The sequence below is a fragment of the Schistocerca americana genome, chromosome 6 (assembly GCF_021461395.2).
Source record: "Schistocerca americana isolate TAMUIC-IGC-003095 chromosome 6, iqSchAmer2.1, whole genome shotgun sequence".
NCBI classification, from domain to species: domain Eukaryota; kingdom Metazoa; phylum Arthropoda; class Insecta; order Orthoptera; family Acrididae; genus Schistocerca; species Schistocerca americana.
In genome coordinates this window covers 102617910-102640561 of record NC_060124.1, presented here as the reverse complement: position 1 = coordinate 102640561, position 22652 = coordinate 102617910, and the positions used below count along the sequence as shown (strand labels likewise).

The 22652-nt window shown below is 38.4% G+C and overlaps 1 protein-coding gene across 1 annotated transcript in view; it reads left to right on the top strand.

The window, feature by feature from the left end:
* The window catches only part of LOC124619467 (transportin-3), a 205794-nt gene extending 186193 nt beyond the window's left edge, over nucleotides 1-19601 (top strand). The window contains exons 15-18 of the mRNA XM_047145867.1: nucleotides 2249-2405; nucleotides 3244-3411; nucleotides 19002-19114; nucleotides 19198-19601. Of these exons, the coding sequence (XP_047001823.1) occupies nucleotides 2249-2405; nucleotides 3244-3411; nucleotides 19002-19114; nucleotides 19198-19258 (499 nt within the window). The 3' untranslated portion in view covers nucleotides 19259-19601. The remainder of the gene's footprint in view (nucleotides 1-2248; nucleotides 2406-3243; nucleotides 3412-19001; nucleotides 19115-19197) is intronic.
* Nucleotides 19602-22652: the final 3051 nt, after the last annotated feature.

Here is a 22652-nt window from a genome sequence, read left to right as displayed (position 1 = left end):
TATCAGCCAGTTAATCTCTCATTTGATGATATGCTATTGGGATGTGTGTGTCAAATAGGGAATGGGCCAAGTATTTTGTCAGTTTTCATGTTATTCTTTACAGAAGAACTGTTGAAATATGAAATATATAGCTGATGAAACGATTCGGTTTTATTTATTCACCAAGAGAAACCACAAAGCAGTGTAGATTATAACTTGAATTTGGTAGTGATTGACCCTTCTGATACAGTGCTTAGCTCTGCTGAATGTATACAGAAAACAATGAAGTGGTATAAGCTATTCTTTTCTCATGTTCTCGACCTGTGTGTTTTAAATGCTCATATCCTACACAGGTCACTAACATGTCATAAAATGCCGATATCGGAGTTTCATCTGTCGCTAGTAAGGGAAATTATGGAAACACATGCATCAGAGCACAGAAAAGCTGCCAGGGGAAGGTGTCCTGATAAAAATCCTCTAAGGTTTGTGGGAGGGCGTTTTCCAAACATCAAGGACATTTTCCAAACATTATAACAAGTGAGCATTCCAAGAAAATTATGCTAACACGTAGATGCTGGAACAAATACAAGAACGCTATCAGAAAGAAACTTTGAAAACAAAAACAAAATTATAAAAAAGTAAAAAAAAAAAAAAAAAAAAAAAAAAAATATTAAGTTCACCAGTGCCAGTCCAAACCCGAATGGAAAATATATTCATGAAGTGTAAAAGGAATTCCTAAATTTACAGTTCATAACTTTGAATCTTTTGAAATGTGAATTTAATGTGCTAACAACAAGACAGAGACTTCACAGCTTTCAAATGTTGGAAAATCTGTTGAGTACTTACATGCAACAAGAAAAAAGATCTGTGGCAGACAATCAATCACTTCCGGTGATTACAAATTGTAACAGCACTGACTACTATCTGCAAAGAATGGCTGCATCTATGCCTGGATGGAGAAATTTCCAAACACGCCACAAAACAAATTTAACAGAGTGAAGCAAAATTGTTCTTACCATTGCTCACAGTAAATTTCGATGTTATAGTGCAATATGAAAGATGATCCGTATGTTGCTTTCTCCTATAAACAATGTAATACGACATTTTGAACAACAAAAACAACATACAGTAATCTGTGGCTTAATTTATTCGTTTTTCGGGTAGTACAGTGAGGAACCCATAGAGAAATGTGCATGTTATAAACAGGTATGCAAGAAAGAACAGTAAACAATTGAAGTAAATCTAACGAATCACATCACTTTCATCATAAGCTACAAAAATCGTGTAAACAAAACAAACTACTTAGTGTTAGAAAGTAGTTTGAAGGATTTGGTTTGATTCTGCAGTAGTTCATTTTCAGAGAAACTATGTAGTGAGAGAATTTGTTCTGTATCAGCTGTGAGAGGGCAGAGTGCTTCATCTGGAGTCACAGTCACTCCAGAAACATTCAGCACAGGGCGAGTGGGGCAGGGCGAGCTGCTCTGACCTCAGCGGCGGCTCAAAGAACAGGCACTTAGCAAAGGTAGCTGGATTATGCCACGGGCCTCAGCATGTTAAGCAGATGGTGTGCCTCCAGCAATCAAAGGGTTAAATATTGATGCAGAGAAGTTCCCTACTGGTCTTTATTGACTGGCTGAAGCGTATTACTCATGTGTCTCAGTTGTAATGTGTAGTTTATGGATCTAAATGCCTTTGGTTCAATTCCCTGTCAATCCTAGGACTTTCCTCTGTCAGTTTTCATCTCTGACAATGCTGGTTAATGTAAAAAAAAAATGGTGAGATGCCCATGTTAAACCATAAACCATAGGCCTCCCTGCAACAGGCAGACTAAGTCAGATCAAAGATCGTAGGAAGGCAACAGTATACTACTTTTAATAGGATGATGCACAGTAAAGCACTGTGGTTCTCAAACCAACCTCTTTGTTGATGACAGCTTTATTTTATTTTATTCTTTTATGAATTTTCCTTGTCCTTTCTCCATCGCTTTCCCCTCTCTGTTTTGTCTAGTTCCTCACTACAACATTCACAATGAAGACAAGCCCATTTGTTTTAAGCTTTTCCATATTATCATGTATTTGAATTGCTCTCATGAAAGATCACTTTGGCTGTGAAAAATATGTATATATGCCAGTGTAGTGCTGAATCATTATTAAACTGACACACGGGGCTATTAGTTGAAAAATATAATTTCTCTGAATATGGAGTGCTTTAATGCTTTTGACATGTACAACTTTTTCAGTAACAGTTTGTTCCACATTTTACATTACAGGTTCTTACAGAGAGCACCAGTGGCATTTCTGCAAAGTGCAGCATTGACTTCTATTTTACAATGTGCATTACTTGCATGCACTTTAGATCATAGAGATGCCAATGCATCAGTAATGAAGTTTTTTTATGATCTGATACACTCAGGAAGAGCTCGAGAGGTAAGAGACAGTGAAATATTTATTGAAGTTTAAAGGGTGAATGAGATCTACAGATGCCAACTGTTTTCATATCAAGTTATTTATAACGGAAATATTGTCCTTTATTTCCACATCAAGTCTGATACCTGTTTGAGTTGAATGATATCCTGTTCCAAAAAGGCTGTGTCACACAGGCCATGTTGCCATGATAGTGTATAATATGTAGCACATTCCACATAGGTTTCTCAAAAATGAAAAGAGGTTCTCACAAATAGAACAGTGCATATTTGTGCACATGTTTACATTTACATGAGTGAAATACATCGTGAATCCAAAATTTTTGAAGAATGGTGTTGAATTCTGTACACCGAATGCTTTTTAGCTATTGTTTTTATTTGTGCGAAACCTGTTTCTGTTTTTAACAAACTTGTGTGGAATGTGCTGCATATTATCCACTATGATGTCAACATGTCATGTGTGATGCAGTCATAATGAAACAGGACATATAACAAGTTTTTAGAAGCTCAGAGGATGAGAGTCTTCAATTTGAAACCGGTCATCAAGAATAAATGGTACTGAATGAGATCTTGATTATTAAAGCTCATCAATAATATATGCAGATCGCTCTGCTCTGTCTCTAATTATGAGAAATTTCAATCTTTATTGAATGTTAGCCATCAAGTATACAATTACAGCCCCCATCCCCACCCATCTTTGTGTGTCTCGTTTTTTGTTGATATCAAGGCCAACCATAATGTCCATTGACATTCGCTAATCTTAGGTGACATCTTTGTTCCATGCAATGTGCTTTGTTTTTGTAAATGCTGTGATGTAAGAACACTTATTGTTTGGTTTACAGGAGGAAGCAGATTTCAAAATACGAAAAAGTCTTGTTGAAGGTATCATCCGTGAACATGGACAGACTCTCATTAGTAATTTAATCCATGCTTGTGTCTTCTACTTGCATTCCTACATGCTCTCTGATGTTGCTGATGTTATCATGGAATTAATGCATAGTGACAGAACTGTAAGTATGAATGTTTTTGAATGTTTTTAATGCATTACCTTAATCATTTACTTACATAAAATACACACAACCACCCAAAAGCAAGACTCGTATTCCATGACCGCGGTAGTGTCTGTTCCGGTGCCTGTGTTGTGAATGTCTGTGTTTGTAAATGTGTGTACCTGTGCTAGAAAATGAGCTATTGCCCAAAAGCTTGTGTGAATGCTGTTTTCTGTTAAAGAGTTTCTGTGCTCCACACATTGATCTGTTGTATGGGAGTTGATTCTTTCCATTGTTTTACATAATGTTCCAGCCAGGTATTTCAGTTATTGTTATTCATTTGCTTTGTTGTTCCTAATTTTTGCCATATTATTTATAGCAGCTGCTAACTTCAGTGCTGGTTTGTTCTGGTGTTTTCCAGTAACAATCTATAATTTTGGCAATATGGTCACTAGTTTACTGACATAATACAGGGCAGGGGCGTACCCAGCGAACACCCCCGCCCCCCCCAAAGATATTCGCAGTTTTTCACTAGTTTACTGTTTTATTTAATAAGAAATGCTGCATGTTTTCTCAGATCGTTCAAGTGCATTCTTGTATTTAAAATGTTTATCAAAAGCAGTTTTTCACTGGTTTACTGTTTTATTTAATAAGAAGTGCTGTATGTTGTCTCGAGTCCTTGTTTCCTGAGACTAGTATGACCTGCCCCCCTCCTCAGTTCTGATCCTGGGTATGCCCTTGATACAGGGTGTACATAAAGTCTGGAAACACTTTCAGTTATTTATTGCACAAGAACCAAACGTTGTACAGATATCATACATATTTCATTTTGAAGAGAAACCCTAAAAGATTCCCCCCCCCCCCCCCCCCAAATGTATATACTGCCACAGCATAGTTTGGTAATTTGCCGATAGTCAGCGTTAGTCACAAACATGATAAGTTCAGGTACGGAGCGAGCTTTCTGTGTGTTGAAGTTCAACAAAAACACCAGATCGCACTCTGTGTTACTTTTTTCCGGAACACATTAAAGATCTGGTGTATGTACTGCCTCTACCACATGATATAGCAGAGCTCTGGGAGAGAATATGGGAAGCAACTGCCACAGTCGACAAGCCATGCTGGGATGGGTATGGTAAGAATTTGATTACCATATTGACATCTGGCGGGTCACTCATGGTTCACATATCGAATGTTTGTAGAAACAACTTTCAGAGCTTCTCTTCAAAATGCAAAATGAATGACACCTGTAAATTGTTTAGTTCTTGTGCAATGAATAATTAAAATTGTTCCTGGACTTTATGTACACCCTGTATATATTATGTATTCATACCACCTTCCCCCTTTAATGGCGGACTTTGTAAGCAGTGGGAGGTAGTGTTTTATAAATCTTGCTAACTAGCCTACAAAAGACTTTCATTTCAAGAATGTCTGCTTGTGCACTTCCAAGCAAGCTGCTTTGTGCACCTCATTTTACCTGCTTCATCTCTTTGGGATCAATATTAAGAGGGCTGAAGAGTATTTGTAGTTCCTGCTCAGAATGACAATTATTCTCTCTTCAGATAATGGCATTTTTAAGTGTATAAAGTAACTCCGCAAATAGGTCCAATTAACCATTCAGTGTCAGTCAGTCATTGTGTGTTTCTTCGGATTTTGTTGTATTATGAAAGGGCAAGGGACCATCAAACCACACTCCCAACTTTTGTCAGTATTCGACCTTGGGCCCCATACTTTTTAATCCTCAATTGGCCTCAAATGATGGCCACTCCTCCCACCAAAGAATATTTCAATCTGTTCTTAGAAAGTGTGATTGACCACTGCCCTCTAAATGACCATGGAGTAGAAATTCGAGGAAGTATAATACAGTGTTTCAGGTTTGCAGGTAACAATGCCCTTAACCCTTTGGCTGCTGCAGCCATGTCGAGCGCGCCGTTGAGGCATCCTAAACCTGTTACCTGTGCTAATGGCTTTCCCCACAGACTGTTGCCTGCAGCTGAGCTCACCACTTGGCCGATCACGCCCTGAGGTGCTGAATATTTCTCGAGCCAGGGCATTCGCAGCTGTCTCGCCTTCGAAGTGTGATCACTGACACACAATGTATCTCGATACTTTTTCCGTGGCTTTGAATCTGCAGATGAATTACTGGACACACATGATGTGCATTGAAACTGTGGATGTTGCTAAGAATCACTGTAATAAACAATATGTAGAATTAATTATTGTTAGCTTTGCCATCTTAAGCTTACTGCAATTAATGAAAATGAATTTCACATCAGACGCGTTTTGCTTTTATTTACAAAGCATCTTCTGTATTCACTGGTTTTCCTGTTTCATGTTTACATGCTTTGCACACCACTGCCTTCCCTGTCTTCATTAGCGGAGGTTGACAGCTAAAGACAATGTCTTTGTACACATATAGCTGGCAGTCTTTTTTGCCGTTTCCATAAGTGAAGTGAGCTAGTGCCAATGCAGCGGAAGACAAAGCTGACAACTTCAAAAAAAGCTGCCAGCTATATGTGTACAAAGACGTTGTCTTTAGATGTCAACCTCCGCTAATGAAGAGAGGAAAAGTATTGGTGTGCAAAGGATGTAAACTTGAAGCAAGAACACCAATGACCACAGAAGATGCTTTGTAAATAAAAGTGAAACGTGTCTAGTGTGAAATTCTTCTTCATTAATTGCAGTAAGATTAAGATGGCAAAGGTAACAATAATTAATTGTTAGATCTGCTGCAGAAGATGGCCATGCAAACAAATGTGATGATTGTTTAAATCAGCAATGTAGTACTACGCTTGTTTTAATTTTATGTTTAACGTATGTAATAGATTTAATGGCATCTGAGAAATGTAGTTTGTGTTTTTGAGAGTGCAGTAACACTTTTGTAAAATGGCTTCAAAGTCAGAAATCCTAAGTGTTGGAGTATCTTTTACACCCTCTGAATATATTTTCCATCTTCCTTTTTAATCTGGGCTTTGTAGGCACTGGTGATGTTAAAAACATATTTCTTGTTTTTTTTTTATTTTGTATACAATTTTTGTATTTTTCATAATTTTTATTTCCTTTTTGTTGTCATTTACTTTTAGAAAATTATCAATGTCTTTTCTCTTCTGAGTGATTATAGATGGTTAATAATTTTGTTTAGTGTGATAGGCCTCAAAACATGGCACTACACTCAGTGGGATGTAGAATGCTCTACATTCGTATCTCGTTTCTCAGCGCACTTTCTGCTTCAAGCATACTGCACACCAACGCATTTGCGTACGTTTCTTCGAGTTTTCCATCTCGGTGGCCTTTGGAAAATGCCTCTCAGTAAATCTTAGAGGATTCTCATTCCAGAGCATCTTCCTCTGCCAGCTTTCCTCCATTCTTTTGCATAAGCTTCAACAAGCTCTTACAAGATGCAAATGAAATTCCACTAGTTGCATTTTTCGTCCGGTTACTACTCTGTGGAGAGCATGGGCATTTAAAATGCACAGATCCACTACTTGGAAAAAGAACTTTTTGTACCACTGGACAGACTTTCGCACTGATTGCACTGAACTCAGCAGCATGTCACAGCAGTCAACAGCACCCGTACTCTTGTTGTAGTCTGCAACACATTGTGGTTTCCGTAATCTTTCACCTGTCTTTCTGTTTGTCTTTTCCATTTCAACAATTTCTGCAGTATTACAGGTGGTCAGCATTCACACATGTCTTTTGTCACACCATTTCATCGCAAGGATTGTGTTAGTGGGCATAAACTGTATTTCTCCTTGTTTTAGTTCCGTAATTTTGGCATGTTGCATCTGTTTTTGCAAATAGTACCAGATGTGTTTCTTCCATGGTTATGAAGCCAGAGGAACAGGTCGTGGTTTGAATACCAATTATCGACATAGAGCATATGTCCCCTTCCTAAAAATGGTTTCATCAATGTTGTTACTATGTCGCCACTTTTCCCCAGATTGTGGAAGTCAAGTTCAGTATTTGTGGCCGTGTAAACAATGAAATCCAGGACATAACCCGTCTGGCAGTTGCATAGCACAAATGTTTTTATTCCAAACCTACTTCTTTTGGAGGGTTGCAGAGCTTTTGGTACGGACGAAATGTGCTGCAAAATGTTGTGCAAATTTTATCAACAATATACCTAATTTTAAATATCCTGTCTCCTTATTGCTGACAGAGTTATCACGGAAGTGAAGCATTCTTAAAATTAACAGAAAACGGTCCCTGGACACAGCAGTGTTCAAGAGTATGTCTGTGGACCAATAGTCACTGATTTTCAGCTTTTTCACACAAACTATTAGCATACAAACAGCGACAAAGGAATGCAGTTCCTCAAAACCTGTTTCTTTCCGTTTGGACAAACGAGAATGCTCTGATTCTGGTGTATTTTCTTTCGTATATATAAAAAATCTGTTGGTTTCATCTGTTACAAATTTCATCAGTTCTTCTGTTAAAAATGTCAGGAAATATAACAAAACACTCGAATCTGGCCCTAAACCACACTTGTGCCCAGAAGGTGAAGCATCAAACGCATGCATAAGTGGACAAAAATCACTTTTCTTCCAGTAAAACGTGTCACTAAAGCGAGCTCTTTCCACTGGCACTTCATTATCACTCTCAGGCCCATCAGATTCTGAATGATATCCCTCCCTTGTTGACAGATGCATTGTTCCAGCTGAAGTACTCGGCACAGGACTGTTAATTCAAGATTCAGTCAAAGAATAATCACTATCATCGCTGTCAAAAACTTCATTCTCACTGTTGCTTCTAGTGAGAATTTCGATGATTTCTTCACCTGTACAACCATGACTGCATGCCATTTTCTTCTCATAACGTTAACAGCATCAACAGTCAATAAAAGTGTAGACGAAAACTGCAGCACAAGAATACAGCATCAAACACTCACGAGACTTCAACTGTGCCGGCGGAACGCTGAACAGCTACTAAGCGCTCGGCATGAATATACGACTGGGCGCGTTAACGCTGCCAGAGGCCACAGGGGAAGAAGCGGCAGTGCGTATCAACATGTCAGGAGGTCACAGGTGCCACTAAGGCGGTATGCATAGATACGTTCAGAATACCGGGTAGACACATTCAGAGCACACAGGGACAGGTAAAAAGGCACGCGTTAACACATCCAGAGCAGTTAAAGGGTTAAATCAACAGATGAAAAAGTATTACAGGATGTAGTGGATTCCATTCAAGCTAAAGGAAGGAGTTACAGACTGAAAATCAAAACAACAAAAACTAAAGTAGTGGCCCTAGCAGGAAATAAAATGGTGAAGATAATGCAAAATCAAGGAATATTAGAACATGGGCAAAGCTTTAAATACCTAGTAAGCAGAATAGAAAGTGACTGGATGAAGACCACAGAAATTAAAACCGAAAAGCAATGGCAGAGAGGCCCTTTTGTAAGAAAAGGGGAGCTTCCTGCAGCAGTGCAGACAAATATTTGAAGAAAAGTCTAATAAAATGTTTCAAAAGGTGTATCCTATGTGTTGCTGAAATGTTGACAGCGAGGAAGAAAGATAGAACTAGGCTTTTTTGGTGGAGGCTGCAAAGAAAAAGTTGGATGGCTAGATTGAAAAATGAGGTGGTGCTGAGAAGAGTGGGAGTGCAGAGAGGATTACTGAATGTAATAAAAAGAAGGAAAAGAAACTGGATTGGGCATATTAAAAAAGAAGAGGCTAAGAAGCTAATAAAAACAGCCTTAAATAGTTATGTGGAAGGGAAGGAGAGATTTCAGATCCTGGATATGTACAGGACCGCAGCACATACAGCGACATTACAAAGGAAGCAATGGACCTCAGGAAATAGAGGCACAAACAACCTGCCTGCATAGCAGAAAACTGATGTCAGTACAACAATAATTAGACAAAGGTAGATATTCATAATCAATTGTTTCTCACTAGGGTACCAAAGAATTAATAGTGGCATAAAGAAAGCATCAACCGAAACAAAAGTCTGATGATGCACTGTCGGAGGGAAATCTCTTGAGACAAAAAAAGGGGTAAAAAAAAGTAGTATAACGAGTGACATCACTTATTATATACTGAAAATGTAAAATAAAGCACATGGGTCACATGGAAATTGTGTGTCCATCCCCTGACAACCTTTTGGTCAATATTGCGTTCATGTAAAATTTTCTTCTCCTTCTTCGTTGTAAAATGCCTCCATAGCAAAACGGTTAGTTTCACTACCTTCAGTGGGGAAGGATTTGTGTTTAATTCCTGGTACCTCCTCAGATTTTTTCTGAGGTAGGGAGGCATGGAGCGGCGTCCATTCAGACCCAAGGCGCCGAATAAGGAGCTGCTTGGACATAAAAGCAGTGGCATCATCAAGATTCATCTTTTGGCAATAACGGCTGAAGGGATTGACGATATGCTGATCGCATGTCCCACAATCATAAATTGTTCCTCTTGCTGCCTTGTAGGCAGTAGTTGGCCATTTGCAGCAGGTCTAAGACCGAAACCTTGAGCGATGGTCATATTTATGTATCTTTGGTGTATTTCCCAAAGCAGTGAAGCCTTGAGAAGTAGTTGCCATGATGTTTTCCCCCTCCTCCTCTCTTTTCTTTGTTGTGAGTTTGGAATAGCAAGCAATTACTGCAACCCTGTCTTTCACACATTCTAATGAGACTTTGCTTCTTCATTTGCCTCTTCCAACATAAATTGGGCAACAGTTGTCTAAGACAGCAGCACTATCAGAACAACTGAATAGACATTCTCAGTGCTAGGGATGAGAATTTGTTTGTGGACAGGGGTCAATTACTTTGTGCAACCTCTATATGTTTGCACAAGGTTGATACTTTGTTGAGAGCTAACTAGGTATTGGTGCTATTTTTACTGCCGAAATTTTCCTTAAAGGAAACTACATCATTTCAGAAAAGTCTGAGATTGTGACTAATACTATCTGTAAAGCCATTAACATGAAGAGCAATGATCCTGTTACACACTGCTGGGACACACAAGACATTTCTTCAGTGTCTGTAGATGACTCCTTCATCTAGGATAATGTGCTGTGTCCAGCCTGTCATGAGAATTTTGATCCAGGAACAAATGTGTTCAAGTATTGTACAGATATATACAGTGATAGCCAGAACATTATAACCACTGATTTACTATTGACACAAACCCATCCAGGTGATAGCAGCATCACCTGTTGAGGAATGACTGCTAGTCAGACACATGCGCGGTGCATATAGTATCATTGAGCATGCTGTCTGTGTGTAGAATGGGCAAGGTGCAGTATCGATTTAAGTTTGACCGAGGGCAGATTGTGATGGCCCAGAGGTTCATCACAAACATTTTGGAAACTGCATGACTTGTCTGGTGTTCGAGGAATGGTGTGCTGGGTATCTTCAACAAGTAGCGAAACCAAGGGGAAGCCACATCCAGACATCATGGGGTTGAGCGGCCGCCTGTGAGTTCAGGTGTCAACATCGTATTTTGGGCAGACTGGTGAAATAGGACAGGCAACAAACTGTGACCGAACTAATGTCAGACTTTAATGCTGGGCAGAGTACAAGTATGTCTGAACGCACAGTGCACCAGACACTGTTGAATGTCACAATATACCTTCAACATACAATTGTCAGTTGAGAGGCTGTTGTAACTATATTTCATATTAGTTCTATCTTCAAAGGTGACTGCTGCCTCCTATAACTTGATTAATCTTGCTGTGTGAGGATTTGGTGGACTCTAAATTCCAAAACCAGCAACTGGACAGCATTGTCACTCTTGTATTAGTTAAATTCTATTCATGCCTCTTTGACTACTGTGGAGTTTGACAGTGGAACATTGTTTAAATTGGATAGCAAGTCTGCATGTTACACTTGGACCAGCAAAACAAAGAAGTTACCTTTTGAGCACAGAAGGGGCAATGTTGAGCACAGAAGGGGCAATACCATCAATTCCCCATTAACTATGCATGACATATGGCTGTGGTATTGGCAGCTGTGTGTTTCATATTGAAAGCATTCATTGTGTTCCCCACAAATGTACAGTTTTGAGGTTCGTTTGCAAGGCTTATAACTGTCTTAACACTGTGCTAAACACTTCTGCTGCTAGCTCAACATGTTCTGTATCTTATAGTAAACACACCACACAAAGAAACAAAACTTTTAAATGGCAATAATAATGTTTGGCCTTGTACAAACATCAACCCATGTGAGATTGGCTTTCTGTGACAGAGAAGAGTTTGACTGTGTAACATGTTTCGATGAGCATTGTACTTAAGGATGTCAAGACAAAATTTCTATGGGCTCTATTTTGTAAACATCTTACAGGAGGTCCAGGCTGCAGGTAAATGATATGCAACATGACTTAACTGAAACATTGTACATTTTTAAGGTCACTCACCTTAACTTTTGACCTTGAATATCTCAATAGATGTCTTCTTTTAAACTGATGATAAAATTTTACACAGAAACAAGGACCAGTGGCTGAACCATCTACATTAAAACACTTGGGAACTGCAAACCTGTATAACCCCTCAGATGAATTGGATACATCTATAGCCTCAAATATTGCTATAGTTACATTAAATTACAGTCTGGCATACTTTGGGATTTCCCTGGTGAAAAATGTGAAATTGGGGGGAAACATACAGTAAATGGATATACAGTTTGGGAGAGAATGCAGAGGCTGAAATAAATGTGGGATCTGAAATCTTCATGCAGTTGAAAGAGCACCATAAGCAGTGATAAGATCCAAATATTGGCACTTCTTCTGAAATATTGCAGCATTTGAAGGACTGAAAATTAATTTGGTGCCTCAAACTATTTAGTGCAAAAAGCAAAACAATTAGTTACAGAATGTGGTATTGTAGCAACTTTTAATCTGAGACCTAGGTGTGTCCTAAGTGAACATGTTATGAACTATGTCATAGAATTCTACAGCAGAGAAGACATGCATTTTGCCTGGGAGGAATGATTTTGTTTGTCAAGGAAAATAGTTTGACGTTTCGTAAACAAAAACGACTGGTGTTGGAAAATCAAGATGAAATGTGCCAAGCATTAAAAACTGAACATCCAGGACTGAAAATAGGACATCCAAATTCTGCTAGTTATGACTCAAGAAATGTGTTCTAGCTGATACAGCTAGTACCCATAATGTGAAAGTATGCAGTATTCATCAAAACATGAAGCTCATGTTGGAAGATTCCAGATTGAAAGAGCTGACACTTGATGTTGACTGTCAGCTAGTACAAACACTGTCTAGCTCAAATCATTTGTAATCCTGCACAGCCGAAATGGTATACGTCGACATGTGAGAACTACCCCAGTACACATTCTACACACATCAATAAAAGTTTTGCATCGCCCCGGTTCCCAGAACTCCTGAAGATAGACGTTGACTGTGGGTATTGTGTCACAGACACAGTCCCTTTGACTGTTCAGAGATGTCACTAAACCCGCCCAAAGATGTATACAACCATGCATGAGCAGCACCTGTTAGACAGGGGGGGTCCGACAGCCGATCAGTACCAGTCATTCCACCAGGAAGGAGGTACACGGCTCATGTTGTCTGTAGTTCAACCATACCTAGACGGTCAATACCACGGTTCGATCGTGTCCGCATTGTTACTTTGTGATAGGAAGGGCTCTCAACAAGGGAAATGTCCAGGCGTTTTGGAGTGAACCAAAGCAGTGTTGTTCGGATGTGGAGGAGATACAGAGAGACAGGAAATGTTAATGGCATGCCTCGCTCAGGTCGCCCAACGGCTACTACTGCAGTGGGTGACCGCTACGTACGGATTGCGGTTGAGAGGAACCCTGACAGCAAAGCCACCATGTTGAATAATGCTTTTCGTGCCGCCACAGAACGTCGTGTTAAGACTCAAACTGTGCGCAATAGGCTGCATGATGTGCAACTTCACTCCCGACGTCCATGGCGAGGTCCAACTTTGCAAACGCAACACCATGCAGCCTGGTAAATATCGGCCCAGCAACATGCCGAATGGACCGTTCAGGATTGGCATCATGTTATCTTCACCTACAAGTGTTGCATATGCCTTCAACCAGACAATCATCAGAGATGTGTTTGGAGTCAACCCAGTTAGGCTGAACGCCTTATAGACATACTGTCCAGCGAGTGCATCAAGGTGGAGGTTCCCTACTGTTTTGGGGCAGGATTATGTGAGGCAGATGTATGCCGCTGGTGGTCATGGAAGGCACCGTAACAGCTGTACGATACCTGAATGCCATCCTCCAACCAATAGCGCAACCATATCGGCAGCATATTGGCGAGGCATTCGTCTTCATGGACAACAATTCGTGCCCCCATCGTGCACATCTTTTGAATGACTTCCTTCAGGACAACAATATTGCTCCACTAGAGTGACCAACATGTTCTCCAGATATGAACCCTTTCAAACATGCCTGGGATAGATTGAAGAGGGCTGTCTATGGACAACATGACCCACCAACCACTGTGGGGGATCTGTGCCGAATCACCATTGAGGAGTGGGACAATGTGGACCAACAGTGCCTTGATGAACTTGTGGATATTATGCCATCAAGAATATAGGCATGCATCAATGCAAGAGGACATGCTACTGGGCATTAGAGGTACCGGTGTGTACAGCAAACTGGACCACCACCTCTGAAGGTCTCGCTGTATGGTGGTACAACATGCAATGTGTGGTTTTCATGAGCAATAAAAAGGGCGGAAATGATGTCTATGTTGATCTCTATTCCAATTTTCTGTACAGGTTCCAGAACTCTTGGAACTGAGGTGATGCAAAGCTTTTTTTGTGTATGTAATGAAATACCTAGGAGAGTTGTTTCACAAAAACAGAAATAACATAAAAACTATGGAAGGCTACAGATAGAACAACTCTACAAGCGTGCCATTTTTCTGTCGAAGACTTCTTGAAAATCTTAGAGACAAATTAAAAAAAGCTCCTCCTGCACTCCTTTTCACAGCAGATCCAACAGTCTGAATTTCTAATCATATGACAGTGGTTGCACTTAGCTCTTTTCTGAAACCATGCCACGAATCTGCAAGCAGCTTGTGTTTTGTGAAAATGGCACTTAGCTGGGAAAGGGTAACACTTTCAAACATCTAACTAAAAGTGGGAATATTTGGAGACATCTTCCTTACTTCCCTTTTTACACTGTTTTCCCTGCTCTCATTTTTAGAACAATTGGCTACGGGTTTCCTCTAATGCTATACTTAATCAGATAGGAAAGAGGTTTAGAGATTCCTTAGTAATAGCACTGTATGTACCATCCCATCAAGATGAAAATTCTTTTCTTTAGCATGTGTACTGCCTTGCATACTTCCCGCTCATTCCCTTTCACAAATTCAAATTCGGTAAACTGAGTTAGGTGACTCTGCTTCTATAATATGGGTTGAATGGTCAGCAGAAGTGAAGCAGTTGCTAAAAATGTTACATATAGTATCTCGAGTTTTTTACAATGTTTCTGTCATGCCTTATCCTGAATGGTTCTCTGTTCACTTTGTTGGGGCCTTTACACTTTTCAATCACCTTTTTTTTACAATATTTCTGTCATGTCTTCCACTAAATGGTTGTGTGTTCATCTTGTTGGGACCTTTACACATTTCAATCAGCTCCGAAGATCCTTTACTTATGTTGTCAGACAGTTCTGTTGTGTTGCAGTTAATCTGCTTCCTCAGGTTAGCAGTTTGTTTTAAAACTTTGCTATGCCCAGTTGCATTTTTCCTTAAAAACCTGAATAGCAGTGGCTTTATAAAGCGTATTTAGATCATGTATACTGTGCCAGAGCCTAATCAGTTTTAGTCTCAGATTACTTCCATTTTGGCAGTGCTTAGCTACCTTCTTCATTTTTGTGACTGGACAACAATATTCATAACAACTCAACAGAGTTGAGTAGAACTTTTTCTGTTTGTCATCAGACTATTTCACCTGGTCTACAGAATCCCATTTCTCATTTGCTATTATGTTTTCACAAGTGTTAATATTTTGGGCTTACTATATTTAAAAGATTGTGTGAGCTTAATACATCACTTTGAGTTCCAAGTTGACTGTACTACTTGAATTTGTGTCTGTATTAAAAGTCACCTATGCACATAGGTAAACTTATCACACAGTTTCCTTAGCTCAGAATTGTAGTGCGGAATCTCTTGATTTACACAAGACATCTGTGGCAGACCATGTTGCACTAGCATGTTTGTGATAACAGCATTTGTACGAAGTAGTTTTCGCAATACGTTTGAAAACATCACAGGGATGTATTGCTTTCATTTCTATGTGTGTTGTTGTTGTTGTTGTTGTTGTTGTTGTTGTTGCTGCTGCCTGTAATGACAATATGATTATCTTTTTTTAGTTGACGTGTCTCTATTGTTGTATTCTCTAAAAAGCTTTTAAAATGGCACTAGGCTCAACTTTTGCGAAAACCGAACGCTTTGAAAGTATACTGTCATGAGAGTGTTGGGATAGGTCTTTTTTGTGACTTCTCAGCTTACAGAAGGAGCCCCTCTGGTGCATCAGAGTTACTGACTGAATTTGCACAAATGGTGTAACTTTAAACTTTGAAGTGGGAAAGGGAGAGGGAGGGATATAGAACATCCAGTTATGTGCAGTCAGAAATATCCACCTGCTATTAACTTAGTGCACCGAATAATAAACAGGGTAAAAATTGTAAGTTTCTAGTTGAAAACTTCAGCTGGGAAAACTCTATAATAGACTTGCTAGAACATTTAGATTTGTCGGCTTTGGCCATAAAAATAATTGCCATCTTCAGAGGCATAAAAATCAGTAAGGTAAAACAGTTTCATTCACTGATGTGTTGAGGGATAATATTTTGGGGTAACTTATACCGAGGCATAAAATATCCTTTACTTAACCTATCTCTGGCACAGAAAGAGGTAAAATATGCTGCTATAAAACTTTTTGATAAATTACCAGATGAAATAAAATGCCTGACAGACAGCAGTAATAGTTTCAAGAACAAATTGAAATCATACCTCGTTGACAACGAATTCTTGAATATGAGCAAATAAATCTGGAGATATAATATACGCATTTTGTGCCGTTTAAGGGAATGGGATAGATAATAGAAATATTTAGGTATATCACTACAGTGGGGGGGGGGGGGGAGGGGCGCATTTCTTGTGCATTTGACACGTTCCACATCATAACGGTTTTCTGTGCTATTGATCAATGGAACAAACTAACTAACTATGCACAAAAGGAATTAATTAGAATTATGTGTGCAGTTCACTCACATACATCTTCCAGGTATCATTTCAAGCAGGTGGGAGTATTAACCACAGCCTCAGAATGCATTTAATCACTTACAAAATTTATCAGCAGTCCATCTGCATTTGAGAGTAACAGATATGACAAGTGCAAAACTAGAAGTTAAAATGATCTACATTGCCTTTGGCACAGAAAAGGGCAAAATATGCAGATGTAACACTGATTTTGTGTGTGTGTGTGTGTGTGTGTGTGTGTGTGTGTGTGTGTGTAAATCACGCTGTGCTAATGCTTGCATCTCTGAGACCCCAAAGTTGACATCAGTTTTTTCTTATTAAGGGTCATTATATAGCTGCAAACATAACACAGAAGACAAGGAATATCTTACATTACCACAACACCATGAACTGTCAAATGTAATTAGTTTAGAAAATTTCTGTAATGAGTGTTAGGGACCAGAAAGTTGTGAAAGAAAAGATGACAGAAGACATATTTCCATATTCTGTACAATGGGTAAAATGTTAGTCAGTTGCACAAGGAGAAAATTGTAAACAATAAAGAATGTTTAGAGTAAAGTATGTCTTGTGTCTGAATTTCTCTTGCCTCATGTATTAAAGAAGCTGAGTAAGTGTATGTACTTAAAATTTATTCAAGTGTACATGCGCAACAGCAAGAAAAATCGAATAGGAGGTACACAAAGTTACTGCTTGACAGGAATACAAGACCAATTAAAACAAATTAACCTAACAGGCTGCAGCTTACAGTAACCAAAAATAGAATGTTAAATTAAATTGCAGATCTCTCATGGTTTGTTCATGAAAATAAAGAGCACAGATTTAATGCTGTAGTGCAGAGCTAGCCTTTTATCTACTTTGTTCTACAGTTTCAGTAGAAAACATAACAACATGTATGAGAATGGAATAATGAGATGTTGAGAGCCCAAAATATCAGTCTGCCCATCCATGATTCAGAGCTTCTTACAGATTGTGTTTGTGTCCAGCACTCTGTACTGCCAAAAAAATTCTCCCCCCTAAAGCTGTAAATTCAAATTTTGAGAGGGAGGGGGTTGAGGTGTTCAGGATTTCAAATAGATTGCTTAGGCAGCTTCAGGAAACACTAAATGTTGAGAAAAGTTATCGTTTAATGAGAGAAACTCGTAGAACCTTTTTTTTCTCTCCAGTGCAATTTGAATGCCAAGTAGTTATAGCATCAACAGTTCTAACAAGTGTTATATGTTGGCACAGACAGTTTGTTCACTTCTGAGATCATTGCTCAGACATGCACATTGCTGAAGGTCATTTTGCCAAAGAAGTTTCTGTAAACTTGTGATCAAAGTTGGTTCTCTGTTTTTCTTGCCATGAGAATTATAGTGACATTATGATTAAATCTTCAATAAAGCTGTTTGTACGAGCCTTGGGAAACAATTGTGTGGGAGTGAGTAATGAATTCTGTAGTAATTTTATTTTAACCTTGTAACTGTAGGTAACAGTTATGTGCTACATCAGGCAGCACTACTGAAATGGCCAGTTGTTAGCGTGTAGTTATTTTCTTGGAAAAGTTTTATGGACATGTGATGATTATAAAGTCAATGCTACAACGTCATGCAAATTGATTGGACTTTGGCATTAGACAGCAGTTCCATCTGTTTTTTATGTTTTCTGTGATGTATTCACTATTAAACTTAACTTGACTTTTTTGATTGTGTAGAAGTCTATAATAACATATTCATTAATAAATTATTTTGCAAATTAAGATGATCCCTTGTTAACAATTTTTTATCATTAAGCATACATTTTCACAATGAAAAATTGGTTATCTTAAAAGGCAATAGTTAAAGGAAACACACACCACACATTCTTATAATTAAAGAAAAATAATTTGCATCAATTTAAAAGAGATGCTATTCGGAGAATTCATCTCGATTGAGTACAAAGAAACAATAGGTTCAAAGAGGAAACTGCTGTCCATTGTTTTTATAAAACTGCTGTAGTCTTACACTGCAGGTTATTGTTTATCATATAATGTATTATGTTCAATAATTGGTGCTTTGAAAATTGGCTAAAGCTCTGTGTTTCCATAATTTGTTGATAATCTCTCTTATAAAATACTGCTGTCTGAGGTAGTCTTTTGCCAGTAAATGTCTATCACTCATTTTGCTATTGGCATATTGTTAAATAGTTACTTCTCCCGTAGATCTCTTTCACAATAGTTGTTAGCTATTTATGAATGTGGAAAAAAAGAACATTGTCCTTCTTTGTATTTGTGTGTCTTACAAGTGTGTGTGTGTGTGTGTGTGTGTGTGTGTGTGTGAGAGAGAGAGAGAGAGAGAGAGAGAGAGAGAGAGAGAGAGAGAGAACAAGAACAGCTAATGTCAGTCATTATTAAGACAAAGAATTAAAAAATTCACATAATAACAGCAAAATTTCACTGTCCCTTGTGATCATCAGGCTGTTGGTCAGTGGTTAGAAGAGGCGGTCAAGGCTCTGCCAATGCATAATCCTGGGGGCAGTGTTACAGCAACACCTAAACAGCTTCTGGATTTCCATCGTTCATTGACAAGGTAAGAAGCATTGAAGCATGCAAATTTTCTTTCTTTAATTATTTTCAGATGTGAGGAGATAAAATGTGTGTATCTTGTTACAGGGCGGAAGGAGCAAAAGCTGTTTCACATGCACTTCGAGATTTTGCTCGTCTTTTTCGCTGACTGCAAGGCACACTGTGGAGACAAGGATAAAACTTGAATTATTTTCAAGGAACAATTTAAGAGCAGACAGTGTATATGGAAGGAATGTGATGTGATACAGTGCTGTGAATTCTGTTCATTTTTGTTAACAGAATTTTCTGAGGAAAGTGATTCTGTGATTGTGAAAGTGACAGGCATGTGTGACTAGGAGATATGAGAGTGTGAGTGAAAGGTTACGCATGCATGAAGAATTTCGTATCTGTTCACATTGCTGTTAAAATATTTGTTACCTGAACGCCAGATAACATAAATGTATTTATGTTCTGCTGGAATTATTTTAAACATGACAGTTTTGTCTAAATAAGTTTGTAGCGTTTTATTTACACATTTTTTGCATATCCACTAATATATTGAGGAAGCATTTGTAATTCTTGAGTTGCATTCTGCTGTTACCTAAGTTTGTTTTTCCCCCATTTGTCATTCACTGCCATCAAACATGTAGTAATATAATTTTATATTGAAATATTGGGAGGAGAGGATGTCCAATACTTATCACCTAAAATGCCATGCTGATAGGAGGACATGTGACACACACACACACACACACACACACACACACACACAATTGAATATTTAAACTATTTTGCTGTAAAGAATAGTACTTCAAACACCTAGGAAGTGGTTATGTACACCTTTCATGTGCTTGTCAACCGTTCTGTACCCTTTAGGTCAGTGGTAGTCTGCATACCCAATCATTTTTTGCTTTCCAGACAGGATCGTTTATTCCTGAAATCGGCCATTACCATCCTGTATACCACACTGTCATACATACATGTAGTAAAGATGTGGAAGAAACAATCAACTATTGTCAAATTAATGTAACATAGACCACCATGAGGGATCTTTGTAGATGGCTATGTTGCTTGAATTAAATTGCTGGTGATTCATTATTATTATTATTATTATTATTATTAGTGGTAGTACTCAAATTTATCTAATCTCATTGGGAATTTCATAGACTTTACCACCTCCTCCACCAATATTTGTCCCACTTTTTCTTTTTAAATAACAAAGGAAAAGGATAGATTGCCACTCTCCACAGAGAGGCGGCTTTCGGGCACACTCTGTCTTCTGAAATAAAAAAGACAAACACACGGGCAAAGACTTACACATATGGCCACTGTCTTCAGACACTGGAGCCTGACTTTCATTTGTTTGAGTTTATTTTTTTCTTGTATGGTTAACACGATTGTTGCATTAAAAAATCTCCGTGGACTAGTGTGTCATGGAGTCGGAAGGTTTGTGTGTTCAAAATAAACTCTCACTTGTGGAATTTTTACTTTTAGGTGCATCTGTTGTGTCCGTAGTTTACACAGCAGTCAAACACGTTAGACATCTACGAAATGAATAAAATATTAACACATTTATTTTAAATATCTTAAAGTTGATACATGTGAAATACATAGCTTTGAGAATGCTATGAGACATTCAGTGGTGCTGTGATAGATCAACAGCTGAATTGGCCTTTATACAAACTTGTTTGCTTGGTTATAGGTTACAATCACTGGCCAGCTATTAATATTATCAGTGTCATGCTCTATCGATCTGAGGGTGAGGGGGCAGAACTCAGTGTGCAGCATCTTAGACTTGCCATCAGAACAATTGAATGCAGTCATTGATGCACAGTCAGTGTCTTCTGGTGGTGTCTGAAGCTCCACTTTTCAGAGATGGTGAGTGCTGGAGAGAGCGGGACTTAATAGAGGCATACTGGCAGGAGGTTAAAATGTACTGTCTACCGCAGAGATGTGACTGGAGCGCCATGTGTTATCGACAAAGACATGTTTGATACTGCAGTTACAACTGCTCAAGTTGTTGTATCACTGTAAGGTTTGTTCTTCATGTCTCTACGTGATACCAGTGAATTGCAAACGCTATGTACTACAAAGCTGTTTAGAGCCACTAAAAGGTATTAACTGGAAAAACAGTTTTAAGAATATTTATTCGTGCAATTTGATCTTGGTAATTAAGTTTCCACAATTCATTGAGCAAGAAAGTAAAATACTAATTCACAAAAGGCTTCTTAGATCAAACCCAATTAAGCCAATAAATGTTCCCATGTAGTGAAAACAACCGATTATGGAAAAAAGTAAATGGTGCATAGCGGAGGACAAGTAATACAATTTAAGTAGCTATATTGCCAGATGATTATGTATAAGCAAACTCCTGTGGTTAATGGGACATTGTCAGGGGAGACATCTTTATTACGTTGAATTCAGATTCAAGAAGGCATTATTAAAGGAAATGAAATTCACAGAAAATTTCAATTCAACACCTTAGATAGAAAACAAGCGAAATCACCTTGCTTCATCTGCATACTATGGTGTTAACAAGTATTGTAGAGTGGTTAATATCTTCAAAAAAAAAAAAAAAAAAAAAAAAAAAAAAGAAAGCAAGCCTGTCAAGTACTAGAGGAAAATTTATGAACTAGTCTGTCTGAACATCATATAATTTCGGAGGTAGGAAGTCTTATTGTAAGTGATCGTAAATTACCTATATATGCTTGTGGATTCAGTATCAAAGGAAAAAAATTATACTTCAACACACAAAGAGATTATCTATTTGTACTGGTGTATTAGTGAATCCCCATTTTTCGGTTTTTGGAACTCTGTCCTCATACTGTGAGAAGATTCATCAAAACCAATTGTAGTTAACAAGTAGATGAACTGCAGGCTTTTCTCATGGTCTCCAGAAAGCATCCTATTAGAATGTAACACAAAAGAAACTGCAGACAATTTTTTTTTACATAGCAGACCTACTCAGTTTGCGATGGTCTCCAAAGTAGGACCCATTTTAGTCAACACATCCCTACATTTGTTTCTGCAACTGCTTGTAATGTTCCAGCATTTATGTGAAATATTACAAACTTTCTCACACTGCACTTTCATTTATGTTGAGTATTCATTAAACAATATTATGAGAAGGATATTTGCTACTCGGGCAAAGATGCTGAGTCACAGATAGGCACAATCTGCGACTCAGCATCTCTGCTATGTGGTGAGTACCAACTATCCTTTTCATAATATTGTTATATTCCATCCTGCATTTTCCATTGTTTTATTCATTAAACATCTTGAATGAATAAAATGCACTGTAGCTGCACACCAAGAGGTCATCCACAATAGTGATGGAAATTTTCATATGTTTTGATATGTTAGCTACATTTCGTACATAGCAATATATCATCTAAAGGGAACCAAACATAAAGTAGGCAGTGACCACATTTTTCACAGCAAACCCTTAAAATTTTATGTGATGTGTTACTCAGTTTCCAAGTGTAACAATGACTATGACCAACATAAAAAAGTAGCCACTTCATCATCAAGCTGGCTGACACAATGAAAAAGGTTGAAATAGG